The 25921-nt window shown below is 41.4% G+C and overlaps 1 protein-coding gene across 1 annotated transcript in view; it reads right to left on the bottom strand.

Moving 5' to 3' along the window:
• Positions 1 to 782: 782 nt before the first annotated feature.
• Positions 783 to 25921, bottom strand: part of UST (uronyl 2-sulfotransferase) — a 239223-nt gene continuing 214084 nt past the window's right edge. Inside the window, exons 6-8 of the mRNA XM_018559381.1 lie at positions 6500 to 6597; positions 5830 to 5987; positions 783 to 1602 (exon numbers count right to left, since the gene is read on the bottom strand). Coding sequence (XP_018414883.1) covers positions 1310 to 1602; positions 5830 to 5987; positions 6500 to 6597 — 549 coding nt within the window. The 3' untranslated portion in view covers positions 783 to 1309. The remainder of the gene's footprint in view (positions 1603 to 5829; positions 5988 to 6499; positions 6598 to 25921) is intronic.

Raw genomic sequence — 25921 nt, 5'->3', positions numbered from 1 at the left:
TTGTAGTATAGTTGGTGTCACAGTAGTTTGATGCACAATACAGATCCCCCATGATGACTGTAGGAGTTCTTTGCTTGGCCTCTTGTTTTTGTGTGGCTCTTAAGATATTATGTTTCAAGTATATGCAAAGCCGAAACTTTTACTTTTTGATAGAGTAGAGATTGGGTTCAACTCCTTTTGTGGTTTGTGTGAAATTTCCCTTCACTTCCTCTCGTAGAGACACAGCAGGAAGAGGCAAAGCAAGGGGATATCTCCACAAACAGTTTTCAGCAGAACAGGTTTATCCATTGGAAGACTTTTTATCTCATCTTGCTCCTGTGACAACTCAAAAACTTTGAATTTTTCATCACTTTCCGTCATCAGGAGCAATAATTAGGATGAATCTTTCCAGAATGGACACAGCAATAAAGACCTGACAAAAAAGTTTTGCCTTTGCATACATTTTGAATTGGTTTTCACTATATGAACCAAGAGCATTTAAAATTTGATTACAGAAAGAATATATTCACCAAAATGTTAATTAGATAATCTTCACAAATGTATTTAAATGCTATGAGGACAGTTTACCATCCAGCACAAAATAGGCTATTGTTTAGTTTTCATGTGACATAAGATATCCTAACCCTCAAAAAGTCAAATGACATAAGCCATGGCACAAATTTTCTGAACTGTAAGGGTAAATGAATATGGAAAATTTCTAAAATTGTCCAAAGTCAGCTCTCCTATGATTTACTGAGATGTATGTGTATATGGAGCAGTTCTAAGAAAGTCTACATAAAAGACACAAAGAACAATCTGCAATTACTTTTCTGACAAATCCAGGAATTGACTGTGTTGGGTCTATATTGGATGAAAAGTGCACACAGGTGAGGCAATTCTAAAAGCAGGAATTTTAGAAGTTTGTAAATACTGTACATAGTTTAAATGCAAAATTGGCACCACAGGGATAAACGAGCCATCACATGTCATAAGGTGTACCTGGACATCATCATGACATAGTACAGTAAAATGTTTGCTGTAAAAACGTTGATCAGACTGTGTTGTAGGCTTCCTGCAAAATACAAATACTGGCAAAAACTCAAGTAAATAAGCCATAAGCCTTTTTCCTCGTCCATCAATCCCATTGAACATAAAAAAATAAAAGTAAACATAACCCGCAGAATCGGGTACAAGTATTTCCCTAATACCCAACATGTGGGAAAGTGTTAATGCAGTTCAGCATTAACTATGTTCCTTAAGGATTTTTTAACAATAAAAAAGCTTAAGAAATGCATCTGGATTCATAGTTGTGACTCGTGATGCACTCGCATCACCTCTTATAAATGTCCTCCAACCACTTCTCATCATCTTGATCATCCTCCTCTTCTATTATGGGATCCACTGTTTCCATAGGGAGTGGAAATTGGACCAACATTTCTGGACTAGATGGTGTCTTCACTTGAGATTTAAGTCCAAACTTGCGTTTGAGCAAATGGAATTGTTCTTTGACATAGTAATAAAATTCATATTCATATTTCATTCGCTGGTAGAGAACTTGTAGGGCATTGGGAGAAGGGAATGCTTTTTTCACTGTGACTGTCAGATTTCCAAGTTTTCTGTGTTCTGCAGCATAAGTGAGAAAATACAGGCATTAACCATATTATAAAACAATACAAATATACCTATGCATAACACATCGGTGTAATTAGATAGAAGCTATAGTCCACCAAGTTAAACAATGGCATAGAATTCATTTAAATTCATTATCATCTTAAATGAATCTTGCTCCAATGTATGGACCACACTGTGGGGATACTAATGGAATATGTGCAGTACACAGGCTGGTAAACTCTGTTGTACCTGGTCTGTATTTGAGCCTGACTCCACATTTCCCTATGTGCAATTCTCCTAGGTATACGTGCATACAGTTTTTTTTAAGGAACTCTGCAAATAGGTTCTTTCAAACACCCAGGGGAACTAACGATAATTACTTTTTGTTTCTTCATGTAATGCCAGACAGACTAATGATGCTGTTAATCAGGGTTAATATTGCATCCATTGACATTAGTGCTGTGGGTTATTTCTGTATCCACTGACACCAATAAACGGGCTTATTTTACACCCACTTTCTAAAATGCAGCAGGACTGAACTTGTTGGATGTCAAGATTCGTGACCGCCCATTCAATTTAAAAGGGCTACCTAACTTGGTGCAATGCACCTCAACACACAGAATTCTGCTGCTAATGTGCAACCTTCTCTAAAGGACCTCTCTAATTTTCAAGTTGACCATCATTGTATGTATACATGATTTTAACCCTGCAGTGCTGTGGAAAGTACCCTGGAGTCACTGGAGAGAACATTTCTACACCCACTTTATTAGAGCTAAGTTTTGTCACTGGTGCTGCATGCCAAAAAGAAAAAAGAAACCTCAACTTCAAATTAATACAGAATTCACTCACAGCTGCCCCTCTAGTTCCCCTCTCATCCCAGCCGTGAGTGAATTATGTCTACGGTAGATTTAAAGCTGAGGTTTCAGGTTTTTTTTTTAGATTAAGCAGCAGGGACATGACTTACCTCTAATAAAGTGGGTCTCATGTCCTGCTGGCTGCTGCTTAGTGTACAAATTTTCCCTCCAGTGACTCCAGGTTATTCTCCACAGCACTGATCTTCCAGCACTGCAGGGTTATGATCAACGGCTGTTTCTGTGAACCATCGGCACTGCTCACCCTCCTGTGTCTCCCCTCTTGCCCATTCACACAACTCGTAGTATTATTTCCCAGAATACAATAAATTCTGTGAATGAAAGGAGGCAGATTGTCATTCATCCACCTGTACCCCATTGCATTTTGGAAAAAATACTATGAGGGGAATTTATTAAAACTGGAGCTGACAAAATGTGGAGCAGCTGTGCACAGTAACCAGTAATCAGCTTCTATGTTTCATTTTTAAAGCTTAACTGAACAAACTGAAGAAAGAAGCTGATTGGTTACTATATGCAACTACTCCAGATTCTGTTTGCTCCAATTTTGATATATTCCCCTATGAGTTCTTTTAATAGGCAAGAGAGAGGGGAGGGTAAATTGTGCTGACAGTTTACAGGCAAGTCAAAGCTGCCGATCTTAACTCATGCAGAGCCAGAAGATAAGCATTGTGGGAAGTAACCCGCAACACTGAAGTGTGCATTTCTACAATATGCAGCAGCCAGCAGAACATGGCACACAATTCATTAAAGGTAAGTTATACCCTGGTTCTGCATGCCTCAAATAAAAATGTAATTACATTTCAGCTTTAATTAAACCTATTTTATTTTAAAATATTTGTTAAAATATGATAAGGAGGGGCACAATTTCACATCTCCACCCTGAGCACTGGATGACCTTGTCTCAATACTGTAGCCTACTCTACAGTACATGCTGCACTGTACTTTCACTACTCCAAACCACCCTACTCTATATTGTGCAATGTACATTTATCTACTTTACACACATAATGTATGCTGTATTCTCTACTTCCCACCTCCCCACTCTGTATGCTGTGCATTAAATAATAAATATATATAAGGTAAGGCAGGGCTAAAAATGTCAAGTCCTGAGCTACTAGCCAGGCCTTAAGAGTTATTAGCCACCAGTTGCCCCACCTAACCCTTACCCTGACCCGGCCTTAACTCTGCCCCTAAACACACCCTCTTAAATAATCTTATGATAATTCTTATCTTATGATAGTTGCCGCTTGTAAAGGGCAGATTAGGGATTCCTGCTGCAGGAAAACGCAAGTTCCTGACACAGGAATCTCTAAATCACACCTGAAATATACTGTAGGTGTGAAAGGGGATTAATATACACATACACAAAAGGTGCCCATACACCTGCCGATTATCGTACTATAATCGCGGGTGATCCTGCGATCGTACGATAATCGGCAAGTGTATGGGCAGCGTGCGACCGCTTCTACTGTAAGGTCGTACGACTTTCGTCTTCCAAGCACGCTGGAAAACCTGATGAAAATCGTATGATTTTTGGCAGGTTGGTGGTGTGGCCGGAAGACTAATGCCACACGGGCTGGTGTGCGCAAGCGCACACTGCCCGCAAGCGCACACTGCCCGCTCAGCACTGAAATCATCGGAAGTAAGATCTGCCTGTCTATAATGGGCAGATCGTACGAGATTTTAATGACCTTACAACCATAGCATAACAAAAGTCGTGCGATGGTTGTAAGGTATATGGGCAGCTTAACCTCTTGTACGAAATAAAATGAAAATTTTGAGCCCTGAGGTAAGGTATCCGAGTAACTGATGCATTCAGTTGTTTCAACATTCATGGCAAGTGTACACGTAAAAGAGAAACCTTAGCCAAGAGAGGAATACCCAGATGAAATGTGTGTGCACACACAGTGTGGCAAATAATTATTTGATCCCCTGCAGATTTTGTAAGTTTGCCCACTTACAATGAAATGAAAGGTCTATAATAGGTATAGGTGTTATCATAGGTGTATTTTAAATGATAGACAGAATATCAACCAAAAATCCAGAAAAAAACACATCATACAAATGTTATAAAGTGAGTTGCAGTGCAGTGAGTAAAATAAGTATTTGATCGCCAAGCAAAACATGACTAAGTACTTGGTGGAGAAACCCTTGATGGCAAGCACAGAGGTAAAGATGTTTCTTGTAGTTGGTTACCAGGTTTGTACACATCCCAGGAGGGATTTTGGTCCACTCTTCTTTACAGATCTTCTCTAAATCCTTAAGGTTTCTTGGCTGTCGCTTGGCAATTAAAAGTGTCAGCTCCTCCATAAATGTTCTATATGATTAAGGTTTGGAGACTGGATAGGCCACTGCATGACCATAATGTGCTGCTTCTTCAGCCACTGCTTTGTTGCCTTGGTGGTATGTTTTGGGTCATTGTCATGCTGAAAGACCCATCCACGACCCATCTTCAGTGTTCTGGCTGTGGAGTGAAGGAGGTTCTCATCCAAGATTTTACAATACATGGCCTTTGGCCCCTCAATGCTACAAAGTCGGCCTGTACCTTTAGCAGAGAAACAGCCCCAAAGCATAATGTTTCCACCTCCATGCTTGACTGTATGGATGGTGTTCTTAGGGTCATAGTGAGCATTTTTCTTCCTCCAAACACGGCGATGTTCAGTTAATGCCAAAGAGCTCAATTCTGGTCTCATCTGACCGTAGCACTTTCTCCCAATCCTTCTCTGAATCATTTAGGTGTTCATTGGCAGACTTCAGATGGGCCTGTACCTTCTTGAGGAGGGGGACCTTGCAGGCTGTGGTCCCAAGTGCCTTGAGATCATTCACAAGCTCCTCCCATGTAGTTCTGGGCTGATCCCTCACTTTTCTCATGATCATCCTTACCCCGTGAGGCGAAATCTTGCATGGAGCTCCAGACTCTTTTGAATGATGGTTATTTTGTATTCCTTCCATTTGCGAATAATCGTTCCAACAGTTGTTTCCTTCTCACCAAGCTTCTTGCTGATAGTCTTGTAGCCCATTCCAGCCTTGTGGAGGTCTACAATCTTGTCCCTAACGTCCTTTGACAGCTCTTTGGTCTTGCCCATGGTGGTGAGGTTTGAACGGAAGAAAGAGATTCTGTGTACAGGTGTCATATATATATATATATACACAGGGCTCAAAATTTCAAGCCCTGAGCTACTAGCCAGGCCTTAAGAGTTACTCGCCACCAGTTGCCCCACCTAACCCCTTATATATAAATTTGAAATAATTATATTCATGATATTCTGGATATTTTAGTGCTATCTCTTGGAAGAAATGGGGAAAGAGGAAGTAAAAAACATTTGCATACAATTTTCACAATGTAATATAGCTTTTAACCATGTACCTGGATTTTTATAAATACTCATGACGTCCTTAAAGTAATGTGGTAAAAATCTTTCCAACAAAAGCAGAACATCATCCAGCTCTTCTAGAATTCCAACAAGTAAAAAGTTCTCATTTACGTTTTGTTTTGCACGTTCCAAGGCCCACTCACCAGGATCCCTAGAGGAAATGGAAGTTCATGGGTTTAATAAACTACAAGGCTTTCAGTTTTCTTACATGAAAAAAGTGACTTTCTGGACCTCCGCTCAAACTCTGAAATCAAGTGTTAATAAAAATGCTGATGGAAAAGTGAAAATAGAAAGAGAATATGATCAAGGAAGTTAGAATGCCATTTTCCAATTTGTAGAGCCTCCAATCATATCGATTTCAGCTTGTGAGTTTCAGTAATGGTTTTTAAGAAATAAAAGCAGGTGATTGATACAACCATCATGTATCCACCTAAAACTGAAATATCACTTTTAGATAGACTATGAGTATCTAAAATATTTCAAATATTGAGTTTGCCTAGCCTGATCCACACCCACAGTGTGGATGAAGAAAGTTCCTCTATGAGATTTAGTGGTTTGCTCAAAGTGGGAGGCGCATAGTGAAAATGCAGTCTATAAAACCCAATATCTTTATACTCAATATGTATTTTGCTATAACTATAAAGTCAGCACATTATTATGTACCTGCATTTTGGATGCTGTCCACAAAAATATGGAATAATGTAAAATAGTCTGGGATTGGAACACTCTGCATAATTTCCTAGAATACACTCATTAATGTCCTGCAAAAAACAAAACAAAAACAAAACAAAAAAAACAGAATAAGATATTGTACAGTACTGAGAAATAAATCAAAGGTGATAAGTATTGATAATGCACTCATAATCATATAAATTGAACATCTACCTCACAAATCAAACCCGAGTGATGCGATTTTAGGCGGGACATAAGTAAAAAATGCTAACAGCTATGCCAGGCTTTTTATGGACTGTATGTCTCTTCTGCCATAAATGCTTCTCTCCTGCTGCTAGCATTTTCTTTTTAACTGCCATACCAATCAATACATGCACAGCTCAATGTACAATCTCAGCATGCCGTGGGTGCCAGGATGAAGTAACTACCATGTTCATGTGTTCATCATTTCGGCTTGCCAATCAATGCAGCCAATGACTCTAGACCCTGTAAAAGAGGGAAGCTCTTGCATTGCAGCAACGAGGGGGAGCATGGACATTGCATTGCTGAAGAGGGGCGTTTTGCAAGGAAGTGTTCCATAATGTGCAAATAAGTTGTGTATGCCTGCAAATGCTGAGGGCTTCTGGGGGTACCCAACAGTTGCGTGTGGTATATTTCCCCTTTTACATGTTAGTTTCCAAACTGGGAACATTGTGATTAAACAGATTGACATGCTTTAGATAGATAGATAGATAGATGGACTGGGTGTGGCCAGGTGCTGATTGACAAGCTTATGAATAAGCAGAGACAATGCTGATAGCCACACCCCCACAACATCTTCTCATCCCATTGTAGTGGAAGCAGACACAGCCTACATGAGAGGGACAACTCTGCTCTGAATTCAGAATCAGTGCAGCATCACTGGAAGCTGCATTAGGTGGGCTCTAGCAGGTGTGAGATATAGTGATAGATAGATAGATAGATATATAGATAGATAGATAGATAGATAGATAGATAGATAGATAGATAGATAGATAGATAGGACATAAAAAAGTAAATCTTTTAGATGATTTTTGTTTTCTTCATATGTCATTTTCCATAGGCATGGTCAGTATGATTTTGTAATTCAAATAACAGATAATGGTTTCACAAAATGTGCCCATACACCTGCCGATTATCGTATGATAAGCGCAGGTGATCCCACATCTACTGTACGGTCGCACGACTTTCGTCTCCTTAGAAAACACTGGAAATGGTACGATTTTCGGCGGGTTGGTAGCGTGCTCGGAAGACCAAAGCCGCACGGGCCGGTGTGCGCTAGCACACACTGCCCACTCAGCATTGCAATCATCGGCAAACCCTCCCATCAGCAGCGATGTACGACCTGCCTGTCCAAGATGAGCAGGTCATATTAAATTTTAATGACCTTACAAACATCGCACAACAAAAGTCGTACGATGGTTGTGGGGCGTATGGGCAGCTTAAGTGCCACAATATCCAAACAGGGCTGTGTTAGGCATGCAGGGTTAATATTAGTGCTGGCTGTGATGACCAGAAGCTCAGAAAAGGGCAATAAATATTGCCACTACTAAAACTGATAAACAAAGGTGTTGATTTACAAAAGGCAAACAGGATGTTCACTTTGCAAAGAAATTTGCACATTGCAGGAAAAGTTCCCCCTAGTTTAATAAATGTGGTGAAATTTCACTTTGTAAAGAATACCCAATCATGTTCATGGAAAATAAAAAAATTATGGCAGTCAGCAGAGCTTAACCTCATTAACTAAGCTAAAGGGAAACTCCCCCTGCAAAGTGCAAATTCCCTCACAAAGTGAACAACCTATTTGCCTTTAGTAAATCAACCCCAAAGTGCCAAGAGCAACTTCTCCAATCCTTAATGATGCAATATTGGGCTTGTGGTATCCTCACATTCACACAGATTTTCTATGCTTAATATGTCTTAAACAGCCTCCCTAATGGGGCCCCTCCCACCCTAAGTAATTGTGGTATTGTTTTGGGGTGGTTTTAAATGCCACTGACCACCATTATTTGGGGATTGTTTTGAGGGGGAGGGGGTTAAAGTGTTTGGGTTTATTCAGGACATCTAGCCACTACACAAATTGTAATTTCAGTGCAATGCATTTTCATCCTCCATGCTAAAGGCTAAGCACACCTTTATTTATTTTGTATCCGCATCAATTCCAGCATTTTTCTTTTCCAAAAATCGTGGCAAAAAGTACGTTCTTTTTGGGGTGTCTACTTTCCAAAAAGGGTCCTGTTGGAAGTGTCTGTATTGTTCTGGCATTTTTATTTGATATGTTTCAAAACAAAAAGTGACGGAAACATTTGGTCTTTTTTCTTTTATATATTAAAAAAATTCTATACCACCAAAAATAAATCTCTATCTCTCTCAAAATAAATAAAGAAATAAATACATAAATCCATTCATTTAGGTACTATTGCATGACCGAGTAATTGTCAAACACTAAAAACTGAAAAATGGCCCGGACAACAAGGGGGCCTGAACTAGTTTATATACCATTTGGTTTACATATTTTTTTATTTTCAGCGAAGGAAGGAAGATTAGTAGCTAAGTTTATAGCAAACCTTGAGGCAGAGAGTAGTTTACAGAACTCAGTAGAGCAGATTTGAAGATGTCTGAGCTATTACAACTAGGAGACACATCCTCCTCACACAATACAAACAAGTGTAAGCTAAGCAGACAAGAGGCAATACTGAATCTCTTGAAAATGCCACAGGGAGAGATACAGACCATGGTCATAAAATATATTATATGTATCTGATGAAAACTAGAGTAAAAGAAACTTTACATGGAGAAGAGATAAGCTACACTCACACTTTGCATTTTGGGATTCCTGCGACAAGAACCTACGGATTCCTGCGCTAGGAATCCCAAATGTCAAGTTTAGATGCGACTGCTGTCACCCATAGAAGTTAATGATCGGGTAACAGTGGCCTCATCTGCAGTCTGCATGCAATCATATGTGATATGGTTACATGCGGTTTTGGAATAGATCACTATCCCTGGATGCACGATAGATGCATCCAATGACAGATGTGGCAATTGTCATCCGGTCAATAACTTGAACGAGTGAATGAGTATCTAGGACAGATCAGCAGATTGAAGAAGCAGGTTGGGAAATTCTCAGGTGAATGGAGCTTGCAGCCATTCAGCTGTAAGCTCCATTCAGGTATTCTGGCCAGCAGCTGCTGCTAGAGTACAACAGAAACTGTGGGGGATTCCTTAATCAGCGCTCACAAGCGTTTATGGAGGAATCTGTTATATTTTCTTAATTCAGTCCGCAGGTTGAACAAAGAAAATATATGTCTATATACCTGTCTTAGGACTCAGCAAGGTCAGGAGAGTATTGGCCCAAAAGAGGGACCAAGTAATAAAGCAAAGGTGTGAAAATTAAACACATTTTGTCAATCTGTCGAAGAGCAGAACCTTACGCTATAGAAAAATTACAGCTCAGTCAAGGTCACAGTGGATTATGAAAGTCTTGTTTCTATTTATTCCATCAGAACCATAAATCTCAGGTTCTCAAAACTGTGGTCAGTTCTTCAAAAGTGCTCTGCTACCAAAAAGTTAATTATGTAATTCTTAATATTACATTAATGCAAGTTTGTACACTTATAAAATGTTTAGCCGGATTTACCCACATAAAGGCCACCTCCATTGGAAAGCCTACAGGAAAATGTAGCCCTGATAGCTGCATACCTGCTTGGAGTGTGGCTCAGACTCAGTGTTGTATATACACTGAGTGGCCAGTTTATTATGACCACCTGACGTTTGTAGGCAAATTAGCTATAATTTTGCGCTGAAGTTGCTAGAGGGCCAGACCATTATAAATAGGGAAGCAGGTTGTTTACCACAACAGTAGAAGTGATTTTTTCTGAAGATATGGGTAAACAACGCAATTTAACAGCCTTTGATCGTGGGATGATTGTTGGCGCGAGCCATGGAGCGAGTATCAGTAAAACAGCAGAATTCGTTAAAGGAGAACTATGGGGTCAGTGTTTTTTCCCATAGTTCTCCTTAGGGTAACGGGAGGACACAAACTAGCGTCCTCCCGTTACCCTAAGCTCAGTATACCGCGAGCTACAGCTCGCGGTATACCGACACGCCGGAGCGGATCCCGACTTAGATGACGGGATCCGCCCAGCTGCGTGAGTGACAGCTGGCTCTGCCTATCTAGAGGCAGAGCCAGCTGTACCCGCCCCCTCCCCCGTCCGTTCCGCCAGTCAGCGCTGGCAGATCGGAGCGGGGAGAGGGGAATCCAGCCCCTCCCCCTGTCACGGCAGAGAGCCGTGACAGGATCGAGAGGCGGGCGAACCCGGTATGTGTTGGCTCACCTCCCGATCTACTGAGCCGACCTGTGACAGTCTCATTGTCACAGGTCGGCTAGAACTATGAGGTGAGAACTATGAGGGCATTTAAAGGTTCTCCTTTAAATGTTCAAGAGGGGCTCATTGTTAAAGTGTTTAAAGACTGGACTGTCAGCCGAAAATCTGGGTCTGAGCGTGCAAATTGTGGCCGTCAGCGACTAGTCAATGTTAGGGCAGAACAGAGAGTGGCAAGACTGGTACAAGACAACAGAAGGGCAACAGTGCAGTGTTAGATTCCTCGCATCACCTTTCAACAGTCACGAGGTGGCCCAACGAAGTCATCTCGTGGCCCAACGAAGTACTGATGGGGTGGTCATAATAATCTGGCCACTCAGTGTATGTTTGCAGGTTGCTTAAAAGATAGGAGGGGACGGTCTGGGAATATATCTCATAGCGCATAGTATATCTGTCCGTTGTTGTTTTGAATAATCCAACTGCTGTAGGTAGAGGTCTTCCCCAAATGCAAAAAAGGTGCGCATTAGTATAAAATATATAAATTGTGTGACTGGTTCTGCAGGAAGGTTTTGTTTGCTCCAAGCACACGAAGCATCTTGCTATTTTTTCCTTGTGCAGACAGTTATCGCACAAGGGTTCCACATCCATATTAGCCCGGTATTGGCATCAGGTATTGGCCACATGGTGTTTAGCTTGTTAAGAAGATCTACTGTGTCCTGTAAGTAGCTGCTAGGGATTTCCAGATGTTTTCCACGCTAATAAATAAGTAATATACATTCTCTGTGAGGGTAACAATGTCTGAAACAGATCAACCTGGGTTTTGTTCCATGTGTATTTTGGGGGCCATGTTGACACAGTTGAGCAGTTATACCTGGTCTCGGATGCTAGATGGAAACCTCCTGATCACATTCTTTAGTTGTTTTTTGTGCGATTTCGGGGGATCTCCCTTACATTTGCAGTAGTGTGCACAGTTAAATAGCTGCCTTTGTGCCTCCTGAATGTAGTTGTTTAGTATATCAAGAGTTCTCTCTTTGCTTGCAGGTTTAATTATTAGGGATTTGTATTTTCTTAGTGATTAAATGGCCTTCTCTTCCTTCCGAGTTGAAGGACAACTTCACTTTGTTTTCCTTGAAATCTTCCTCCCACACCAGAGTGGAAGTCACCTGCCCAAATGCTTCCAGCCCACCTCCAAAGATCTGTCTGGTGCCAAACAGCTTTTGCAGTAAAAGGTCATGTCTGTGTCCAGTGCCTACTGAACACTGCTTGCTCCATGTATTCCTATGGCTGATCTGTACTCATGGCAGCCCCAAACTATTAAGTAGAATACATTTAGTCAAGTATAACATCTATAAAAATTAACAAATAATGTCTAGTATTTCCATGTTATTCTACATTGTATTTAATAAACTTCTTGAACAATGATTCCTACAAATCACCACAAGAGGTCAGCCTGCTGCCATTCTGCAAAATTTGTATAACGCAAGACAAAAAAAACGGATCCAAACTTTTCAGAAATGCCATTTATATCAAATCATGGCCCTATGTCAAAATATTTATTACAATATGAGAACTTTTTCATGTTATGTTTTAACCTAATTTTGGACAGATTACTTTTATTTTAATTGCTATTTAAAAACAAATAAAAAAAACATTACACTGATTAAAACGAATTACCTTCTTTCCATCACATAATATGCAGCAGTATGCTGTACTCTTAATTATGTTACTGATGGCATCTTAGTACCAGATGGCAAATATTCTTTTTTGGAACAGTATAGAGGAGGGTTGGCTTGTATTTAGTTTTTATCATCTCCAAAGAGTTTCTGATGTATTTTAGATTCCTTTGTGAAGGCACAAAGTATGCTACAAAACATTTTATAAAATATTTTTTTCAACATAAAAGACACCATTAAGAACGATTTACCCCTAACCCAGTACCAGAACATGATGTATTCTCTGTACTGCTTCAAAAAAACACTGGCCACATATAAGGAAATATATAGTTAGGCTGCTGACAAATTGATTTGACTTTACCCACAACTCCTATTTATACACTAGCACCTCTACACATTTATTGTATGATATACCGTAATCATTTGCATCAAGTAAAATAATTATCATCTGAAAAGCAGATCATATGCAACATAGATTAAAGGGTGAAAATATTTTCAAACCCATACTTAATATAAATAAACATGGTTTTATATAAACTTCTAAGTATACACACACACAGAGTATATGTATATACTAGGGATGCACCGATACTAGTATCGGTATCGGGCCGATACAGGGCATTTTCGAGATTACTTGTGCATGTGAAAATGCCCCGATTCTAAAGACCGATGTCTGTCCTTTAGACAAGGTTGGCTGCCTGAGTTCCGGGCTTGCTGGGGAACTCAGGGAGCCTGCTGGGTATCTCGCAGTAGCTGTCCGTGGCAGTACCGGTCCTCCTCCGCAGCACTGGGGAACCCCACATGCAGCCATGGTGAGACGTGAACGCAGCCATGGTGAGACGTGAACGCAGCCATGGTGAGACGTGAACGCAGCCCTGGTGAGAGCCCAACGCAGCCCTGGTGAGAGCCCAACGCAGCCCTGGTGAGAGCCCAACGCAGCTCTGGTGAGAGCCAAACGCAGCCCTGGTGAGAATGCATACAGTCCTGGTGAACGCCTGCAGATGCACTGCCGCACTTCTGGGTGACCCTTGCAGCCCTTCCGAAGCCTGCCATACCCTCCTGAGAGCAGGTAAGTAAACTTTTATACTGCGGCTGCCTATTGTTTTTCTCTTTTTGGTGTATGTCACAGTGCTAATAAAATGCAATAGAGTATGGCAACTGTCTATAGAGGACTACAAATCTTAGCAATCCATGATTCCTGGTTGCCATTCTCCATTGCTGTATAATCATGGTTTGATGGGATCTGTAGCCCTTAATTGCTGGTTGGCATTCTCCATTGCTGAATAATCATGTTTTCAATTACAGTTCTTCATAATTATAAAGAAACTGCTCTAAAATCATTAATCTGTAGTGTTTTAGAAAAAATGTCACATATCCCTTTAAGAAAAAGTATTAGTAATTGGTAGTGGCAAGTTTCTGAGGGAAAGTACTTGTACTTGGCCTTGAAAAAATTGTATCAATGCATCCCTAGTACACACACACACACACACACAAGAGATTATCAAATGCATGTTTTCAGTGTGCAATAAGTATTCTATAATTATGAATACACAACCCTACTGCACTGCAGATTTAGCACAAAAGGCTCTTGAAGGAGATCTATGAGGTGAGTGGTTTCCACGCATCCTCATAGTTAGAGTCAACCTGTGACAAAGAAGCTCTCACAGGTCGACTATCGATCGGATAGTGAGCAGAAACATGCACCGATCCGCTCACTTCCTGATAATCTCCCTGGAGTGAGCTGTGACTGTCAGTCACCGCTCCCCGCAGGGATTCCCCTCCAGCGCTGAGTGGAGGAACGAACGGTGGAGGGGGCGGGCACAGCTGGCTCTGCCTCTAGATAGGCAGATACAGCTGTCACTCACGCAGCTGGTTGGATCTTGACAATATTGTCAGGATCCGTTCCGGCTGCGGCGCCCTCAGTATATTGCGGGCAATAGCCCGCGATCTACTAAGCATTGGGTCACGGGAGGAGGTTAATAATGTCCTCCTGTGACCCTAAAGAGAACTGTGGGGAAAAACACCCCATCGTTCTCTTTAATGCATAAAATACATGCAAAGCACATTCAACATCTTAGAATGTGCTGAATGTCAGTAAATCACTGACAGTGAGTGCGACCCGATTTACAAATATTTTTTGTCTATGGTCAGGTAAATATGGAAGAATTTGAAAAATAGGGCTCCATTACATAAAAGAACCCTTTTCTAAGCTGGAATGTATATATTTTTTCTACCAGGGGTGACATATAATGGTAGTTCTACAAATTATTTTGCAAAAAGTTAGATCTAACTGTCTTTCATAACTGCCCATGTTTATACAATGTAATATTTTGCCAGCTTTAGAAGCAACAGATTGGCACTGCATGTTGTAACTGAGCCTATGGTTTACAAGTAAATCCTGATCCTTCATCATAAAAGAATGCTCCGTATTTATTTAATCTTCATAAAGACTAAATGTTTAGTTCACCAATGCATCAATTTGCATGTTTCTACTGAACCCTATTTAGGTATGCTTACAAGTCTTGAATGATTTATCTTATATTACATATTCTTTGTGTTACCTGCAAACACTAAAATGATATAAATATGCCTAAACCCAGTCATTAATATAAAAATATATAAACAGCATTTAAAGGGACCTTTCTTGAGAAACATGGAGACTGTCACTGCTGACTTTTTTTTGAAAATGCTATTCAACTGGCCATCAAGCTGACATTCTGCTTCAAAATGTTGAGTTACTGGACAGACTAAGTGTGCAGATAAGGACTTGAAGTCACAGGGGCAGCACAAAAAGCAGGCATTTAGCATTTTTAGAAGGAAATCAGAAATGGCAACCACCATATTTTCTTTTAGAAATTGGTTACTTTAAAGTAGTATTAAACTTACAACCTCTTTTTCAAAAAAGAATCCAAATCAAACAAACATACATTGCCTAGCAAAATATTTCTTTACATTTTTACCCAAGCACTTACAGTCACCATGTTTCTGAACAGCTGCTTCCAACTTCCTCAGCTTGGCTTCACTGAACTTCCAGTCTAGTACAAGATCACAGTCTCCAACAACTGTCCAAATATTTGGCATTGAGAAGGGAGGAGTGGAGAGCAGGACGGAGGGGGATGACTTTCCTTGCAGTGCCTGTGTATTTGTGGATACATACACAGCTTACTAGCACACACAAGGGTGTCTCCATAGGACCCTGCAAGGCAAAGGAGCTACCCTAAATACAGTTTATTAGGGCCAATGCTCATGGGACCAGCTGGTTCTCCAGAAAACAAAAACTTTTAAACCTCAAGGAGCAGCCCCCTGTGTAAGTGATCTAATCAGCACTTGAAACAGCTTAAAAACCCTTTGACCTTATCACTTTACGACAAAACAGACCTTTGGGCTGCAGAACAGGAAAACGTCTGACCAATCCGTTTAAACACAAAGCAACAATAATATTACATTGTATCTCTCAATCATGTACCTAAACAGTGTTTATGAATACTGTTCAGAAGCTCAATTTTTTTCACAGCAGCAACTGCAGATACTGCAGTATTACTCTGACCTTGAATGAATTACTGGTAAAAAAATTGCAGAGTGAATGGGAGAAGGGCTAGACAAAGGGCATTCTATGTATGCCCTAGGCCACGTACTTCAATTAAGTTTTTTTTTGGGCATACATTGCACGCCTCAAGTTCACAGCTGATTGATATAATTTACAAATACAATGTATAATCATTGATCAAGAAACAAAAATGTTTCCAATTGGGCCATTCCCAAAACAGTTAAATATTTACTGTCATATACTGATAGCTGAAAAGCAGATATACTGTAGAATATTACAATCCATATTGAAATTAAAAAAGAAAATATATCTAGCAAGCTGTTTAACAAAAGTGACTGGATAATAGTATATGGTACATATATAAGAAACAACAGGCATAACTACTGTCTCCACCTTGAAGAGCACACAAGGTGCATCCCTTTTTAGACTGCAACAAAATATAAGGCTGGGTAGACTGCCATACATAGAGTGCTGGTGCAGATAGGATGGAAGTGCAATGTTTAAACCATCCTAAGAAGAAGCCAGGAGCATGGTCGAAGATAATAAAGTATTGTCAAAATAGCATACACAGTTAAAAAAAAAATTAAAAGGCAAAGTTACCCACAATAGTGGGATTTGAAACATAACTCGTGACTAAAGAAGGCACTAGGATCTAGACTGGTTGATAATTGTATAGCAATAAAGCCCCCTCAGTAGCAGAGATACCTCAGACAAAGCCAGCACATTCATAATGAAAAAAACATCACATTTAATTATATAGGTGTATTAAGACATATATCCACAATAATTTATTGTCTAAATTGCAACACCCTATCTAAATAAATAGTTAAAAAGATTTAAATACGGGATCCCGGTAATTGTAACCTTGGTGAAACATTTGATGAAAACTCTTTGTTGTAATATCGAGTAAAGCCAGTTCAGAGATAACAACATGTATCAGGAGAAAGACTCTTTTATTTGTATCTCCATCATGTAATAAATATTCATTCATCCCTTTAATATCCTTTTTTCTTTCTCCTGGAGATGGTTAAATAATACTCAAACTCTTCGTGTAACAAAACTCAAACTGCTTAACTCCATATATGCAGAGGTCTTACTGGAAACATTGCAGTGATAAAGCATTCCTGTATAATCATACAGTACATCAGATGACTGTCCATTTTTCTCCCAGCCATTATAGTTCTATACCACACATTGCAACGTCACGCAGTGGGTTAAACTATATGAACCGCATATACCCAGTGCCTTTCCACTTGCATGCATATCTCGGCCACCACTTGCATGCATATGGTAGAAGTGAAAAGGAGTGAAGGGGTAAATGATACATACTGGAATCGGCTTTTACCCACATGTCAGGTAAGCACTTTCACAGTTGTTGAAGTTAGCTTCAAATGGGTAATAGTGCTAGGGAGTCAAAGCTTGTGGAACAAATTTCAGATTTTCCATAGAAACATGATGATGTTTATACTTGGATATTTGCAATGGATACATTCAATCTCTTTGCAATGTCAATAGTGGAATGTAAAAAGATAGCATCACTTGCTAAGTCGGTATCAGTTCCAGCAAACACAGCAGCAAGCCATGTTATATCAGATCTTAATGAGTGCACGCTTCAGCTTGGTCTTAAACACACAGGCTCCAAAGGTACTGGGTCCAACCCCATATGCAATCTCCACCAGCTCCCTAACATGTTTCCTCCCAACATGGCACTTCCTGAGAGGGGGTGCCTCCCAGCAGCAACAGTAATCTGTTGCTGCAGGGAGATTCAGGGCAAATCTGGCCCGGTGGCATTTGCTAAGCTGATATGAAGCACTTCACTTCTACAAAGGGAAAGTCTAGGAGCCGATCAATTTAGCTCTTGGACTTAGTGTTGGGACACAGCTGTTACTGATAGCTGGCAGTTGCAGTACGTAAGACAACCAGAGTCAATGGCACTCAGTATACTGTGCTCCAGAGTCGAATTGAGGTCTTAAGTAATGGCAAGCAGCATTTAGGGCACCAGGGATCTAAGCAGTATGGTCTGAAGTGCCTGGAGGAGGTGAAGGTTATTTCCCCAACAATGCTGACATCACCAGAGTATCAATAGCTTTTACAGCAGTAGATTTAGAAGTTTAAATATTTTTTTTATTAAACCTGTTAGGACATTGCAATTTCTATTAGGTAGATTGGAGATTGCAGCCCATCTGTACTAAAACATAACCAAAACTAGTGCAGGAGGCATCCCTGTTTTCGTTTAGGGTGTAATCTTGAAATAGAAATTACAGTTCATTATTTGAGAGACAATACACACAAAAACTGCAGTGGCTGGACAGTTGGACATTATGTAAATTGTTTGGTTAAGCCGTTATATAAGAGGGAGAGATGAGGTTTTTTCCTTAATCATTACAGTGCATTATCTGAGAGACAAAAGCCACAAATATCATTCTGGTTAGTATAGCAGCCTTGTTAGGTTTTATATTGAAATAAAAATGATAGTGTGTTATCTGAGAGGCAATATAGCCCAGTATGGCACCGTACAGCCACTGTTTGTACCACAGACTGCCAACTTTCCCTAAACTACCCCAACACACACTGACAAATAACTGCTGTCAGCCCACCCTTTTATAGTGAGGAGGCTGGCTTATCCAAAAGCCCCATTATTGGCCGCCCTAAGCCAGATTACCTAAATTCAAAGGCCAGGCAGTGCTTTATGATTACAAAGATTTAGATCCGGTGAATTTCCACCCTAATTTGCTGGGACTGTGAATTTTCAACCTGCTGGATCCGCCATGAACCCATGGTAGCAGTGAACCTGAATCTCATCTCTACTTTTACACACAGTTTTTTGCCAGGGCACAGCCAAAAAAAACATGTTGTTACCAACTGTGCATAAATGGGTAAATGTAAGAACACTGGCACAATTGCTTAACATTTTACCAAGCACCAAAAGCTGCTGTTTAGAACAGCACACAATAATAGTAGAGTGCTCTTAAATCATAGTTGAAGGAGAAATGTATATATTGTTCGTCACAACATGTTGAAAACTTTGGACTTTGCAATAATTATTTTTTCTTATGTTTTATAAGCCAAAAATTGTGTTTCAAAACTATCGAAACAGCATCTGGGACCCTTGCCACATTCTGTAAGATGTAATTTCCTGAATGAACTACTTTAGCCTTGAACTTGTTAGATACTGTCTCATGCACTGTGTTTCAACTGCTCAGTAATTATGTTTGTCGGCTTTGGTACAAACATTTTTGTTTTTATGTAGTTTTAAAATGTGTTTTTAGTACTTTTTCTTAATGTTGATCTAAATTTTGATAAGTTGCAGGAAAAAGTTACAAGGATATCTATCGTGTCACATGCATTTTATCAGGATCATTCAAGCTTAAAAGTATGGTTATTCATTAGTAATTTTAAAAGCACTTTGGGAACATTTATCAGAATTTGCCATCTGTCTACAAACATCCTAAGACCAGCTGCTTCATCTGTAATGCCAGGCAATTTTACAGCAATTTACAAAATTGCTTTAACATCTTTTAACTGGACTTTAAAAATATCGAGTATAAAATATGAATGTGCAATAATTCTCTTGCACAACCAGCTTATTTACAAGTTGCAAAAACCAGAAAAGGGGAGAACATGAGGAAATGTCCAGATCACACATTTCTACCAATAAAGAAAACATTATGGGTGGATTTCAAATATATAAATGCTTGGAGAAGACAGTTGTAGACACTTTAGGTATTAAAAACTTTAATTATACACAACCTCACCTATATGGTACTGAACCTCCATGGCATTCGCAGTAATACAAGTGCAAGGTAGCTATAATTAAACTGACAGGATTCTGGGAGAATACAATTCATAAATAAAAGTACCTCCACAAAAATTCCAGTCTGCACAACAAATGCTATAGCTTCTAATTGTAGAGATGTTAGAGCTCTTATTATAGCCTATTAATAATTCTGTCTCTTCTGAAGCTCGGAGGAACAATATTATGCAGGTTAGTCAATCTCCTATACCAGAAATCTGTAATAATTTTGTCTGGAGCTACCCTGCTTTGGTAATCAGTGGTAGGCAAGCTATTTAATTCTTATACTATTACAGGCACTTAATCCCAAAGGTTGGTGGGTTGCTGTCTGACAGTGCAATGGGATACAGTATGTGCCGTCAATTTACACTCACTGGACACTTTATTAGGTTCAACTGCTTGTTAACGCAAATATCTAATCAGCCAATAACATGGCATCAACTCAATGCGTTAAAAGACATGTATGCCAAGGTCAAGACGATCTGCTGAAGTTGAAACCGAGCATCAGAATGGGGAAGAAAGGTGATTTGAGTCACTTTGAACGTGGCATAGTTGTTGGTGCCAGACGGGCTGGTCTGTATATTTCAGAAACGGCTGATCTACTGGGATTTTCATGCACAACCCTTTCTAGGGTTTACAGAGAATGGTCTGAAAAAGAGAAAATATCCCGTAAGCTGCAGTTCTCTGGGCAAAAATGTCTCGTTGATGCCAGAGAATGGCTAGACTGGTTCAAGCTGATAGGAAGGAAACACTAACTCAAATAACCACTCGTTACAACCGAAGTATGCAGAAGATCTGTTCTGCATCTATGAACACACAACACCTTGAACCATTAAGCAGATGGATGCAGCAGCAGAAGACCACACCTGTCAGCAAAAAACAGGAAACTGATGATACAATTCGCAAGGGTTCACCAAAATTGACCAATAGAAGATTGGAAAAATGTTGCCTGGTCTGATGAGTCTTGCAGGGTTATACACAAAAGGGGGAAGAGTTTGGAGAAGACAGGAGAAATTAACAATCTAGGACAAAATAGCTGATTTGGAAACATTCTCCAATTCAGCTCACTTTCCAGTTCAGTTATGTTGTCCTAGATTGTTTACATCTCCTGCCTTCTCCAAACTCTTCCCCCTTTTGTGAACAACCCTGTTGATTTTTGCTGCGACATTTGGATGGTCAGATCGGAATTTGGTGTAAACATCATAAAAGCATGGATCCAGCCTGCTTTGTATCAATGGTTCAGGCTGATGGTGTAATTGTCCCTTGGGTCCCTTAGAACCAATTGAGCATCGTTTAAATGCCACAGTCTGAGTATTAAGTATTGTTGCTGACCATGTCCATCCCTTCATGACCACAGAGTACCTATCTTCTGAAAACAAACATTGGAAGAGATGGAAGCGCCACTACCTGGTTGGCCCATAATTTCCAGCATTGACAGCCTAACTAGTGGGCTTTCCCGATATGTGGACCATTTTTTACAACCCATCGTCACAGCCTTACCCTCTTACCTTAGAGATTCGGGACCATTTATCGAAACATTACACAACTACTCCTGGGAACCCACATACCACTGGGTTTCCCTCGACGTTTGTTCACTCTACACCTCCATCCCTCACGAGGTAGGCCTGCAAGCTCTACAATTTTTTCTGTCTCAACAACCAGAGGTGCATTACAAACAAGCACAATTCATTCTCAAGGCCACCAAATTCACTCTTGAACACAATTATTTCACCTTCCTGGAGGATTTCCACCTACAGATCCAAGGCACAGCTATGGGGGCCAACTACGCCCCCAGCTATGCCAACCTGACCATGGGGTTTTGGGAGGAGTTCCATATCTGGCACAACAATCCGTTCGCCCGCCACTTAATTTACTACGGCCGGTACATAGATGACATCCTCATCATCTGGGACGGCACACCCGACACCATTCAAGAATTTGTGACATAATGCAATTCCAACCCCTCTGGACTGAGCTTCACATATGTCACTGACCAGTCTAGTCTAGTGTTTCTTGACCTCGAGCTTACACATTCCGAAGGAAAAGTCACCACAAAAACACACTTCAAACCCACTGCCGGCAATTCCTATCTGCATTTCAAGAGCTGTCACCACCCCCTCTGGAAGCACAATGTCCCCAAAGGCCAATTCTGGAGAATAAATAAAAATTGCACCAAGAAGTCCGACTACATCCACCAAAGCCTCATTCTCAAAGACAAATTTCTTGAAAAAGGTTACCCTAAACACCTCATAACAAAGGCCCGCGATCAGTTCACCACCACCATCCAAAAACCACCCCGCAAGAAACCAGATCACCCACAGCCAAAAAACACAGCTCCCTTCATCACCGCATTCAACAACAGCTACAAAGCCATTGAAGCCATTCTACGCAAGAATTGGCATCTACTACTATGTGACCCCCAATTAGGGTCAGTACTCCCACCCAAACCCTCCGTCATTTTTAAAAAAGCCCGCAGCATCAAAAATATAGTGGCCCCTAGCAAAATACCTACCCTCAAACCCAAACTGAGACAGACACTATTATTCAACAATAGGACAGGGATGCACACATGCAAGAAATGGCTGTGTCTCACGTGCCAGTTCATCTCCCACGGCCAATCTTGCTTCCATGACAGCATAGGCAACAAATTCACCATCACCCAGTTTATCACCTGCGCCCATGACCACGTCATCTACTGCCTGCAATGCCCTTGTAATCTACTATACATAGGTCGAACCATCCGCCCCCTCCGCAAGCGGATCGGGGAACACAGGAGATTCATCGAAGACGGCTGTACTGACCACAGCGTCCCGCGCCATTTCCTCCGCAAACACCAAAAAAACACATCACACCTAAAAGTTTTCGCAATAGAACAAATCCCTGACAAACTACCCCCCACCGAAAGATTCCATCTCCTTTGTAAACAAGAGACATACTGGATTTTCAAGCTTAACACACTGGCACCCCATGGTCTAAATGAGGAATTGGAAACAAATACCCTCATTTAAGTCCACCCTTTCCTCATTATAACTTGTAATGATGTTTTGTGTCATCCCGGCACCTCTGCCCAGTTTACCCAGACCCCACACTGTCACCTATTCATTCACGTCCCAGATGGGAGTGTTTGCAAGCATGCAGCCCCCAACACGCTCAGATCTGGCATTAGCTTGGACCTTATGTCATATGAAGAATAAACAAGCTCTCTTGTTTTCCCTCAATGAGAACCTGCCACCATCAAGTAATCGTTCTACGTTCTAATCCGTTTTCAACCCATCATCCAGGACCCCTCTACACGCCCCAAACTCTCGCCCACGGTCTAGTCCCTTCATGGGGCGTTTGCTTTCTGTTTCAAACCCCGCCCCAACCCGAAGTACGGCTCAATCCAGCTGCCCCCACCTACGTTCAGCCCCCTGCCAGCCTATCAACACCATATTCCCCCCCAACTCCGCCCATACATTCCCTCACATCGTCTAGAGGCTTCATCCTCGCTGTTTGCAGCCCCGCCCACATGTATCTGGCCCCTCCCCAACCCCAGCATTTAAAAACCTCCACTTCCCGCCAAGTTCTCTCCCTGTACTCCGGCTTGAAAAAGAAGGGTTACCCTTCGAAACGCGTCGCCAGCCACAGCTCACCACGGCCTGCACATTGACGAGTGTTCCTAACACTCCTTTTCCACACGGGCACGGTGTAGGCACCCGCTCACGGACACTACGCTCCACCGCCCGTTCCGCCACAGCTCCTGACAGCCTGTGATACACGGCTCTCGCTGACATCAGTCCACCATCTCCATCGGGATCACACATCCGCTCCGATTGGTCAACATTAGACTCCCCCTGGCAGCACTTCCGTCAACAGCCGTTCACTGTGACATCCCGGCAGCTCCTCTGCCCCGCGGCTCCCAGGCTTAGCACTGGCCGTCCCTCGGCTCTCCCGTCGACATCAGATCACCCTGCAGCTCCAGCCACCAGAAGCTACCATCAGGACCCCGAGGACAACAGCCACCCAGAGGATCACCCCATCATCATCCTGGCTAAACACCAACCTTGCCGTCGTCGCTGACATCATGCCTTCTCCATCCCAACGGTGAGTCTCAGAAGTCCACCCCCCCCCTTTGCCTACCAAGTTACCTCACCCCCGGTCCTTCTACCCTTGTGTCCCCAACCACACTACCGGACACGAGGGACCGAAGCCATCAAACAGAGAAGGGGATCGAATCCACCACTCGACTTCACCGCTTCACCCCAACCTAGGGGCCACACGTTTACGCTCACCCAGCTACAGGTGAGACCATTACCTTTCTTTCCTGCCACACCTAACCACATTTATTGCGCCAGGTAGTGGTGCTTCCGTCTCTTCCAATTTTTGTTTACAGTACACACGTCGGACGCCCCAGTCCGAACTCAACGAAAGCTGCACACCCGCATCAATTTTGGAAACCCCCTCCCCCCGTTTCAAATTCTATCCCTAAACTCAAATTCATTCTCTAAACTCTCCCCCCCCCACTTTCGTTCCGATCGGTGCTCCTACACATCATCACACTGAGTATCCTTTTCCTTTTCCCCACCGACCCCCTGACGAGCGCTTCACGCGGGACAAAACTCTTCTAATTTTTCATTACCCATCTTCTGAATGCTACTGACAGCAGGATAATGTGTCTAAATGTCACAAAGCTAAAATCATCTCAAACTGGTTGATGAGTTCACTGTACTCAAATGGCTTCCACAGCCACCAGATCTCAATCTGATAGAGCACCTTTGGGATGTGGTGGAATTGGAGATTCACATAATGGATGTGCAGCCGACAAACCTGCAGTAACTGCATGATATTTCCAGCACCTTGTTGAATCCATGCCATGAAAAATTAAGGCAGTTTGGAAGACAAAAGGGGTCCAACCTGGTACCAGCAAATTGTACCTAATAAAGTGACCAGTGAGTGTAGATCCAAATAATGCTTAACCTATACTAAACCAAATTAGTACATCAAAAGTGGAACACCAGCTCCCCCTCCCCACAAGGTTTGTATGCCAAATCTATGCAAACAGAATGTGAACTATTTTGTAGTGTAATTCAATAATGAGTTTCTTTAACGTCAGGTGCGCATACCTGCGAAAACGATGATTGCGCCCATTACGCCGCACATGTTACATATCGCCGCGAACGTCGCAGTGAGAGCGATAATTTTAGGGCCATCAATCACTGATAACACTAAACAGATGAGCGGTAAAAGCTTTTAAAGCGTCGCCTCTGGTCAATTTTGGGTATTGTAGTTTTTTGCGATTTCGCGGGTGCGCGCAATTTTTAAGCTTGACGTGTTTGGTGTCTATTTACCCGACGTGACCCCGTCTTTTATATTTTACCAAAAAATTGGGTAATTGTTTCCGAACAATGTAAAACACACTTTTTTTTCCTAAATTTTCAGTAAATTTTCTAAAATATAGAAAAAAATAAAAACCCCAGTGGTGAATAAATACCCCCAAAAGAAAGCTCTGTCTGTCCCCAAAAAATGGTATAAAATTAATTTCAGTACAGCGTTGCATGACGGAATAAATGTCAGTCAAAGTAACGCAGCGCTGAATACTGAAAAATGGCCTGGGTAGGAAGGGGGTCTAAACACCTGATCAGCAAGTGGTTAAACATAGCACACTATAGATACCATTCCAGATATTATATGGAAGCAGCAATTTTATTACATTTTACGTGGCCTACCACTTCATGACTGAGTTGCTGTTGTTCCCAGTTGCTTCCACTTTGTTATAATACCACTAGCAGTTGACGGTGGAATATTTAGTAGCAAGAACATTTCATGGATGGACTTCTTGCACAGGTGGCAACCTATCACGGTACCAGGCTTGAATTCACTGAGCTGTTGAGAGGGACCCATTCTTTCACAAATGTTTGTAGAAGCAGTCTGCATGTCTAGGTGCTTGATTTAGTACACCTGTGGTCATGGAGGTGTTTGGAAAACCTGAATCCAATGATTTAGAGGGGTGTCCCAATACTTTTGGCTATATAGTGTGTGTGTGTGTGTGTGTGTGTGTGTGTGTGTGTGTGTGTGTGT

The sequence above is a fragment of the Nanorana parkeri genome, unplaced genomic scaffold (assembly GCF_000935625.1).
Source record: "Nanorana parkeri isolate BGI_ZX_2015 unplaced genomic scaffold, ASM93562v1 scaffold391, whole genome shotgun sequence".
NCBI classification, from domain to species: Eukaryota; Metazoa; Chordata; class Amphibia; order Anura; family Dicroglossidae; genus Nanorana; species Nanorana parkeri.
This window is presented reverse-complemented; position numbering and strand designations above follow the sequence as displayed.